Source organism: Musca vetustissima, unplaced genomic scaffold (genome assembly GCF_032173495.1).
Source record: "Musca vetustissima isolate MV318-11 ecotype Yass unplaced genomic scaffold, APGP_CSIRO_Mvet_v1 utg307052, whole genome shotgun sequence".
Classification (NCBI taxonomy): Eukaryota; Metazoa; Arthropoda; class Insecta; order Diptera; family Muscidae; genus Musca; species Musca vetustissima.
This window is the reverse complement of record NW_026875111.1, coordinates 5,699-17,216: the sequence shown is the minus strand read 5'-3', so window position 1 is coordinate 17,216 and position 11,518 is coordinate 5,699. Positions and strand designations below refer to the sequence as shown.

The following is an 11,518-nucleotide window of genomic DNA, read 5'->3' as shown; positions in this document are numbered from 1 at the left end:
GGCTTCCAGATAGCCATGGAAAATTTTCACTCGGAAATGTATAGCATCCTCATTGATCCATACATCAAGGAATGCGATCAACGTGAATATCTATTCAATGCCATTGAAACAATGCCAGCTGCCAGGAAGTGGATTTCATCAGAATCGGACAACTTCGGTAAACGTGTCATCGCCTTTGCCGCTGTTGAGGGCATCTTTTTCAGTTGTAGTTTTGCCTCCATCTTTTCGCTTAAGAAGCGTGGCCTTCTGCCCGGCTTGACATTCTCCAATGAACTGAGAATGTTCAAATATCTGGTACAGAAACCAGGTGTGTTGGGTATGGGTGATATAGGGTGGCCTCTTTCAACTATACTGTTTAAAACATGTTTTCTTCGGGTATCGATTTCTTCATGTAAGATTGTCGAGAAAAATGTGAACAATAATGTATGTTTATACACTTTGCTACAGCAAAAATGTTCCTCATCGAAATATTGGTTTTAGACCTCATGTTCCTCCGTTTCAGACAAATCTTTCTGCATGGAATAACTCGCAATTCCCAGCATTTTCACATGTGTTACACATACAATTGACAATGGCTCAATTATAGGAAAGATGTGGAATCGATAGAAATATAAATTTGATAGGTTCATGTTTTTCAATTTTATTCGAGACGAACGTTTTTAACTCTACGGTCAATAACCAAAAAAGTATACGTAGATCAATAACGGTGGTACATTTATACCCATCCAAAGATAGCTCTGTAACTCATTAAAAAATTGGACTATCGTGAAGTTTTTTGCTTTAAATTATTCTATACGGATCTGATCTAGATGTAGGAACTCAAAATTATATATACATTAAAATAATATCTACTTAAATACATGCTTAAATGATAATCTATCTACAACAATCATAGTAAATTCGATATAGCTTTCGAATGGGTTAACCTTTTTTAGTTATTTTTTTATCGGGATCTTATTTAGGTGTTCCTCAATAACTTTAATAACTTCCTTTAATAACTTTAAAAAATTTTAAAAATTATATATGGGCAATATTGCCAATTTTTTAAAATAGCTGAAGTGGAGGTTCACGCCTTTGTAACTCGGGAACTACTTATGTATATGAAAAAAAGTGAATAGTTTTGGGTTAATTGATCTGTCGTTGCAAACTGTTCATGATATTGGCCTCCAAACTTTATTTTGGTGGAAGCTGTGTCTACTTTAATGTAAAAAAATGTGTAAAAACAGGTTGAGGCGAACCAGTTTTTTATGTTCTCTATCGATTTGTGACTAATTTGCACGGTCTTCGTGTCAAAATAAAACTAGAAGCCAACAAAACGGGGACACAGCCCCTTCTGTATCATTTTTCAAAATTTTAACTGCATCTACCTTTAAATAATGCTGATATTTTGAAGCTCGATTTTGAGTGTTTTTTTAATTATACTTCTAGCTTTAATACGCAAACAGGAATTTATAAAAATAGATTATAAGATTATTGTAGTCGCGAATCTGCGTAATTTGATATGTATTTTGTGTATGTAGTATGCACAGCTTCAGAGTATTACTCATCCGAAAGTGCGAATTTTGTGCGATCAAATTTCTAAAAAACCTATTTTTCGGGCCAAATTTTTAGATCTGTCAACTGAATGATATGGGTACCCGCGATCAATAAGGTTTTTTACGTTTCGGATGATATAAAATCTTCTTCGTGAAAATCCATCTACTAGAACGGCGGGAACTGGCCTTCCAAAAACACGAAATTGGGCAAAAAATGTTTTTGAAAATATCGCGGATTTATTTGCGTTTTCTGTGTATCATTTCCGCTTCAATAAATGACCTCATACGGATTTTGATCTTTTTCGAGAAGAGAACTTTAAAAACTTCAGCCGAAAGAGAGATGTACCCAATTTATCTCAAAAATAGATTGTGATGTCACATCCATGGTTCTTAATGGACCACATTGAAATGGTATATATCGATGTATTTTTTTAGGGTGCACACCGAAATCGGATGCGCGTTAATGGCATATGGAGTTTTCGGAAATTATTCGCGTTTTACGATTTTTTGGGTACTTCAATGTAACGTGCGGCACATCTTAGCCGTCAAATGAAATTTCGCAAAATATATATGGATTGGAAGATAAACTTCAGTACTTCCTGAAAACCGCATGCGCATCAAATGAATTTGAGAATTACGCGATTTAGACGCAATTTAAAATGTATATTTCATAATATTATTTTATTTTAAGATTTATTCCTATTTATAGAATTCTAAGATTTATCGGAAGGGAAGATATAATCCGCAAGGCGTATACTTATACACAAAAAGTGATTATTATTATATATGTCAATTTTTCGGCGAAATTGGTGTAAAATTGCGGAATAACCCCAACATTCTTTTCTGAAATTTCTTGTATAAAATTAAAAAAATAAATATGATGACATTATTTTTTCGAACCAAAAACAAATATTTTTCCTCAATATCTTGTTTGGTTGTCGCTGTGATTTACAAACCGCTACACGGACTTGTGCGATTTTGATATCATTTGATTCACCATCGTGTTTAGATTGTGTTGATATTTTTAAATAATTTTTTAGGTGTGTGTATGTCATTAATATATTGAAAATATTGATGTAATCTGCTATATATTTTTTATTTTTCTCATATTTCGCGAATATGTGCATCTTTATCGTGATTATTATAATATATTCATATTCTTATTTTACGGAGGAAGATATATATCAACGTTTTTGGTCAATATAATAAACGGCGTAATTTTAAGATTTTTTCTTATGCCCAAAATTAAAACCTCGATAATTTTTGCGCGCATCAACCAAAAATTTGATCGCGAACGGTTTCGGAGTCAGAACATTTTTCTCTATATGTGTACCAAAAATCATTGATTTGCCACAAAAACAAAAAAAAACAAAAAAGCTGATTTTTTGAAAATGGAATATTAAAAAATTGGCAATATTGCCCATATATGGAAAATTTTTATAATTTTTTTCTTCGATTATGTGTGAAAATACCTCAAGAATGATTCCTTAAAATTTTATCCAAATATCTCCATTATTAAAAATTTTACAACATTTTTATTCAAAAAAGGTACAAATGTACCCGGTTATTGACCGTAGGGTTAACACGTTCGTCTGGAAGTAATTACTTTGTTATGGATGAAACAAACATTTGATGTTATTCCCTACTGGATTTTGGGAAGAAATTATAACCTTTCATTTATTTTTCGCGTTTTTAGTTTTTTGTTGAAAAAACGTCAAATAAACACAAACACTTGTTGCGTATATTTATTTTTGGCAGAAGGAGCCACACGTGCATAGTTGCTTGGTATTATTGTACCATGCTTGCTGTTGCCTTAAATTATTATACCATGAGTATAACAACTCACACACATACCGAATAGAATTTCACATTGAACTGAATTTTGAGTAATTACAATATAAACCATTAAGGAAAGTAGTAAAGTCAGACTGGGCCACTTTGGGTATATATGGTACATATTTATCCTTACAATTGCATGTCAATGTTCATTCGAAGGAACATAGTCGTCACTTTCTGAAACCTATGATAAATTTAATTTTATTCGGGCAGATTTAGAGTCGTCTGCCTACCACGTGTCAAGTTTGTGGAAAACGATTTATTGCATTGGTATCGGTGTGACGCACAGTGGGAAAAATGCAGATCTAGCGCGCAGAAAATAAAAGTAGATGTTTTACTGCATGTTCATCGATATTTTGGATGAGAATAGATTTAGATGGATAATTTTAATTACTATATGAAAAAAATTGGCAATTTTTTTATTAACCCACCAAGCGCCAACATTGCAACATTTTTCGTTATAACTAATAGTACTCCTAAAATGGGAGCTTCTTTTAAAATTTCCGAAACATTTGGAGGGTAAAAAGTGGGTTAAGGGCAAACACTTTTGATATTATATAAATATACATATATACATAGATACATAAATACATATATATATATATATATATATATATGTTATTGTTAATACTATATATCTAAAACATATATATTTTATAAATTTAGGCATTACTTATTAAATACTAATAACATTCAGAATCCGAGTTTTGATCTGAATTAGTTGGTAGCATTGGATCATGCAGTAGTTTAAGGACTTCTTCAGATAGTGGCTCACTATATCGATGGTTATGAGATGTACTACGAGACAAACTTCATATTTTTGAAAAGATCCCTCATTGTTTCCTCACGATTTTTCATTCTAAGGTAGAAAAATTCATAGGTAGAAAACATACCCTCATTTTCATATTCACTCCCATTTCTCTGGAACCTTAGGATGGACATTTTGAACTTGTTTTTTCTTATCTGCTATGCTGTGATCTATTCCAAGTCATATTTGATCAATTATATTAACAAAATTCAAAATTTTTTATTTTATTTGAACAAAACTTTAAAAATCTTCTTACACCAAATTGGCATTTTTTCAAAAAATTGCCATAAATCCGAGAGTCGCAGGAAGTCGTAAAAATTTAGTATGATGTTCTGGACAGACACATAAAAAATAAAAAAAATCAACGCTGAACTCGACTGCACTCTATACGAAAGCCCCATTTTAAGTGAAGGAATTAAAAAAAAATGGACATTACATATATTTAGTCCTAGAGACTGTGGTGCACCATTTACATTAAATCGGACGAAAATATATATGGAAGCTATATCTGAAAGTGATTCTATGCATATGCTCGAAAGGAACCATGTGTCTATATCGTTTTCTTTTGCCTGTTACGAACATATGCACAAAGACATAATACCCTGTACCACAGTGTGGTGAAGGGTATAAAAACCGGTTAATTGAAAATATGTATAAGAGAAGGACTTTTTGTTGCAAAAACGCAATTATACATGAAACGAGCACCGTATAAGTGAAACAAAATTCATTTTTGTAAATTTTAGTTTTTTTTAAATTTTTATATGCAACCCGAAAATTATGTTGCAGATTTTTCCAACCATCCAAGGAAATGCCTACGAAATAAGTTCTTACTCAATTCATTTCATAATATGATTTATAAATTTCACGATTTTTCAGATATTGCTTTAAGCGCAACGAGTTTCAATTATCCGAAGTTATTTTAATTGAAAATACTGCGTAAGAGAAAAACATTTTCTGAAATTGGGCGTTTTCGCTTAACCGAATTCGACTGTAATTACAATTCAAAAAATACCCCCCATACTAACTGTTTTACTTTCTCTTTAGCAACGTTATAAATTCTTTACCACCCACTATGTTTTTTCGTATTTTTTGGTGCACTAGCAGCACAGCATGCCTCCAACAGAACCTCGAGCAGTATGTGGTAAATGCAAATATTTTACAACAATCTCACTTTTTTACACTTTCACTGGGGTTAAAAAAATAAACTCCTTGGATTTTTTTACCTGTTTAGACCTCGAAAATCAAACAGAAACATCATTTGATAAAAACAACCTTTCATGCTGGCAGATAATTTGAAACCTTTAGATCAATGTTGAACAGAACTAAATTGGGAGTAAGAGTGTGAGAGAGTAACTGAGATATCATCAGTAAAATGACGGACGAAAAGAGAAAAAAGAGAATACACATTTAGCCATCACCGCTATCGTACTATTTTGTGCATTAGTGCTTTAGATATATGTAAATAAACATGACGTCTACAACCGTTGGTCCAAATTTAATGAATTTCAAAACACTAAATTTTAAGGACATACGACTTTCTGACAATATTTGTATACCCTACACAACTATGTTGTCAGGGTATTATAGCTTTGTGCAGCCCCAAGAGTTTGTAACGCCGTGAAATATTGGTCCTAGACCCACCTTTAAGTATACCGATCGTCATATCTCGACTAGCTGAGTCGATCTAGACATGTGTGTCCGTCCGTCTGTCCATTATAATTTGTAAACACGATACAGGCCACAGTTATGGACCAATCTTTACGAATTTTTGCATGTAGGATGGGTTCTGGCCAATGAGGACCCCTATTGTTTTTGGGAAAGATCGGTTAATATTTAGGGTATGAAATGGACCAAATACTAAATTTTTGTCAGTTTTTCTGGTCGCTCCAGAGGCCGCAATAATGGCGCGAACATCATGATATTTTCCATGGAAAAGGGGGTCGGGCCAAAGAGAAAGCATGCCTTTTTTGATAGGCCACAATTATAAACCGCACCTCACAACACCACCCACTGTGAAGGGAATCTGGACAAGTAATTTGAGGGGCGGCTGCACTGAATATTAGTAATATTCGGAAATTATGTCATTGTAAGGAAGAGGTGCTGTTGAACTCTAATCGGGCAAGAGGGGGCAAATATCAAGAAATATTGCCCAGGCTCGGAATAAAAATCCGCAGAATGTTAGAGTTCCATGGTAGTTGTGTAGGGTATCGTATGGTCGGCCCCGTCCGACTATACTGCTCCACTCACTGGTTTATTGATGTCCATGTCATAATTATAAATCCGTAATTGGTCATAAATATTTTGCAAATTGTGTTAGCCGGAAATTTCTATTGGAGGATGGAAGACCTTGATGAGTATATGAACAACTAAGAAGGAAAAAATCGTCATATGACAAAGTTATTCCTGAAGACAGATCTATTTTGCTATATAAGCTGCAGGAATTCCAATCATGAAAATAGGTACTATTATGGTAATACTTCAAAACATTTTGAAAATATAGTACACATTTAGAAAGCTTTGGTAAAAACTATTGGCGGAAATTTAGGAAAATATTGCATTTTTAATTAAATTTGAAATGAATATCTCTTCCAAATAGAATGAATATTTATTTCCCAATTCCGAAAATTTGTATAATAGGGGTGATCATTATACCCTACACAACTATGTTGTCAGGGTATTATAGCTTTGTGCAGCCCCAAAAGTTTGTAACGCCGCGAAATATTGGTCCTAGACCCACCTTTAAGTATACCGATCGTCATATCTCGACTAGCTGAGTCGATCTAGACATGTGTGTCCGTCCGTCCGTCCGTCTGTATATTATAATTTGTAAACACGATACAGGCCACAGTTATGGACCAATCTTCTCGAAATTTGCATGTAGGATGGGTTCTGGCCATGGGTTTTTGGAAAAGATCGGTTAATATTTAGGGGATGAAATGGACCAAATACAAAATTTTTGTCGCTTTTTCTGGTAGCTCCAGAGGACGTAATAATGGCCCGAACATCGTGAAATTTTGCATGGTGAAGGGGATTGGGCCAAAGAATAAGCATGTATGTTTTAATAAAGATCGGTCAATATTTAGCGGGTCAAATGGACCCTGACTTTTGTGTGAAAAATGAAAAAATTGTATTCTATACCGTATATATTTACCCCTGAAGGACATAGACCCGAGAAGTTTATATTATATCCTAGAGGAGTGGTTGACCTTTAAACTAATACCAATTATATTGTTGTATGTGCTCGGATGTGGGAGTTACACCTAAATATTTACAGGTATCTCCGTATTCGTATATTATTTAGTAACCCATTATCACCCATTATCGCTTTGAAATGTTCCATAAGGTTACAGTTATGGTCAAGGACAAAGCCAATAATTTGTGGTGATGATCAGAAAATAATTTTGGAATGAAGTGGACCGAAAACTTAATTTTTTGTTTTATTTTCGAGTCTATCTATAAACCACAAATGAAAGCCGAACATCACAACACAACCCACGGTGAAGGGAATCTGGACAATAGCTGTATTGAATACTCGTTATATTCGGAAAATATGTCAGTGTGAGGAAGAGGGCAAGAGGATGCAAATATCACGAATTTTGTCTAGGCTCGGAATAAACACCCGCAGAATAGTTGTGTAGGGTATCGTATGGTCGGCCCCGTCCGACTATACTGCTCCGCTCACTGGTTGTTATTTAATTTCAGTCGAACTAGACATTGCACAAGTCTCATTACCCCGTATTTCACATATAAATTTTGGGTCTTGGGTTTAGTTAACAGAAACAGTTGGGGTAGCCTCCAATGATACAGCCCAATTTTTGGTATTTGAGCACGTTAGAGCCTATTTAGAAATTCTGTATTTTGGATTCTTATTGGCTATAAAATCGTCGTACTGAAAATTATCAGTATTGGTCCACCGTTTATGGTAGCCCCCCATATAAGGAATGAAGTCATTTTTTATTTATTTATTGTGGTCTTACAATTATGGCATAACTTAATTAAATGTTACCAAATAAAGAAGGCGGATTCAAAGCACTAAATTAAATGCTATAACCAACCAACTAACCCAATTAGTGGAGCAAAATGGATAATTTTAATAAGAATGGTACACAACACGAACTAAAAGTACCAAATTACACCTAATATGGTTGAAAGTTTTTTATTATTTTTTAGGCAATTTTCAACGACTAATTTGATATTATCGGCAATAACTCCTAAGTTTATTCACGGTCGCAGACGGTCGCAAAATTCTGGACATCGAATATATCAAGGCGTCGTTTGTGCTACAACCATTGATATTGGGGCCTTAAATCGATATGTCAATGGTGTATATTTTTAATTCTATTGTATCAAATAATGTACTGAAATGGTTATGATTAATTTATGTGAGATCACGGTTCCATTACAATAGATTTCGTTATTTTCCCTCTATATGCAATATTGACGGCGTTTCTCCGTTATCTTTAATCTTTCAATTATTCAACAAATTCAAATCAATTAAAAACTATATCATGCATTTCGAACTCAAACGCAAAGCTTTAAAAATTACATTCATAACGTAACCATCCACTAAAACTTATTTTTTTGTTGATTTTACACTTGACCAACCGACAGATATAAATAGTTATGTGTGTGTGTGTGTACATAATTGTAGCTGCGCTAAACTGTTCATAATTGTTATGGCTTTTTAAAACGCATCTATTTTTTCTGGTAACAGCAAATTAAAAAAACAAAACTACCAAGCTCAATATTTAACTTACCCCAGTTATGGTTACGGTGCGATCTGCCCAAAGCGGATGCCTCTGCAATCGTGGAACATACACTTAACAGCGATAGCAACTGTAACAATGTTTGTATAATAGTGAAATTAACGGTTTTGGGAATTTCAAATATCAAATTATTATTAACTTTCATATTGTTTGGCGTTCGCATAGATTGATTTGAATGAATTACACGTTATTAGGCAGTACAAAGAAACTCCATCGCACGCTGCTAGAGTACCGTTCTGGAGTTAATGACGTTCGCAACTAACTGATACCAGGTTGATTTTCTATTTCAATTCAATATTCACAATTGAAGTATTTGGTGTTTTAACGTTTTAAATATGACAATATTTTTGTTGTTTCTTTAATGTTGTTGTTTTATTGTAGCCTTCGACATATCTGTTTCTTAGGTAATATGGAATGGGTTTTCATTAAATTGCAAGAAAACGAGTTTTGTCTCGTGTCAGTTTTTTAGTTAGGTTTATGTTTTGTTTCGTTTTTTTCTATTTTAAATACAACCCGTATTTGAAAGGTTAGATTTTTGTTGTATTTTTTCTTGTTGTTTCATGTTTTTGAAATCCTGCAATGCGAAATAGACAGTCACATGTTTTAGTGGGTAATGCTATCGAGGTAGGTTTTGAAATTTAGTGCGATAATGAAGCAAAAATTGCGGGAGTCGAAGAAGAAGAACCCCTCTAAGTGGTGGTCCTACATTTTTATACCCTACACAACTATGTTGTCAGGGTATTATAGCTTTGTGCAGCCCCAAGAGGATGTAACGCCGCGAAATATTGGTCCTAGACCCACTTTTATGTATACCGATCGTCATATCTCGACTAGGTGAGTCGATCTAGACATGTGTGTCCGTCCGTCCTTCTGACCGTCTGTCCATTATAATTTGTAACCACGATGCAGGCCACAGTTATGGACCAATCTTCACGAAATTTTGCATGTAAGAATGGTTCTAGACAATGAAGACCCCCATTGTTTTTGGTAAAGATCGGTTAATATTTAGGGGATGAAATGGACCTAAAACTTTATTTTTGTCTGATTTTCTGGTCGCTCCAGAGGCCGCAATTATGGTCCGAACATCGCGAAATTTTACATGGAGAAGCGAATCGGGCCAAAGAATAAGCATACCTGTTTTGATAAAGATCAGTCAATATTTAGCAGGTCATATGGACCCTATCTTTTGGGTGAAAAATTAAAAAAATTTGTATTCTATACCGTATATATTTACCGCTGAAGGACTTAGACCCGAGATGTTGATAGTATATCCAAGAGGAGTGGTTGACCTTTAAATTGATATCAAGTATATTGTCGTAGGTACTCGGATGCTGGAGTTACACTTAAATATTTACAGGTGCTTACGTATTCATATATTATTTAGTAACCCATTACCACACTGGAGGGCGAAAAATAGCGCTGATCGCTTTGAAATTTTCCTTAGGATCCAGATATGGTCAAGGACAACGCCTATAATTTTCAATGATGATCAGATAATAATATTGGGATGAAGTGGGCCGAGAACTTAATTTTTTGTGTTTTTTAGATTCCATCTTTAGGCCACAATTGAAAGGCGAACATGACAATACAACCCACGGTGAAGGGAATCTGGACAAGTAATTAGAAGAGCTGTACCGAATATTAGTAATATTTGTTGACCTCTAGTTGGTCAAGAGGATGCAAATATCGCGAAATATTGCTTAAGCTTAAGAACCACACATAGTTAGAGTTTCATATGGTCGGCCCCGGCCGACAATACTGCTCCGCTCACTGTTTTTATAATATAGAGATATGAACCGAATTTAATAAATCCATATCCACGTCATTCTGAAATCTATTCAACATTTCATGTCATGCTCAATTGGTCAGACTTAGGGTCTATGGTGTACCATTTGTAGAAATCGAACACAATCATATGTATGAGAGCTCTAGTTAAATTTGGATCGATTTGAAGCAAACTTGACACGTACGAATGACAGCACCAAGATCTGTCCAAATAATCGAATCAGAAGAAAATATATATGGAATTATAAAATCGGACGGCATCATATAGCACTCATTTGCTGCAAGTCCGGCATAAAAAAAATTGTGATTTTTGAGTTAATGTTGTAGGATTTTTCGCTTTATCTGTCTTCATATTGTGTAAAAAATGCAGATTCGGTACAAAAAGCGGTATTTTTATTACCGGACCACCCTGTTCAAAAATGTATGGTTCCGGATCCGTTTCCTGCAAAATTATTCAATATCCCTTCATAATGTACAAGGGCTTTCATACCACCACATGAGCTCGATTTGATTGCATAATGTTTTCATTGGGATACGATTTAATAAGTCTAACATTTGAAAATTTGATTAGACGGAAATTAAGTCCTTCTTCGCTACATTGGGGGCATTTGTATAAACTCCACTAAAGGATATATGTATTTTAAAATCACGTTAGAGCTCGAAATATTGAAGATGGGGGTCCGAATTTTTACATCTTTACTACTTCTGCGATGTTTGGTATTGAAAATGGTATCCCCGTATATTAGGCATTTTAAAGCCTTTGGTCACGGCAATCTAAAGAGCAGAAT

General features: G+C 34.3%; 1 protein-coding gene across 1 annotated transcript; it reads left to right on the top strand.

The window, feature by feature from the left end:
• Window positions 1-36: 36 nt before the first annotated feature.
• On the top strand, window positions 37-307 carry LOC133337623 (ribonucleoside-diphosphate reductase subunit M2-like; the record flags this gene model as incomplete). The annotated part of the gene is made up of 1 exon (XM_061545834.1): window positions 37-307. A coding segment is annotated over exon 1 (271 nt), but the record flags the coding sequence as incomplete, so codon positions are not given.
• Between the last annotated feature and the right edge of the window lie 11,211 nt (window positions 308-11,518).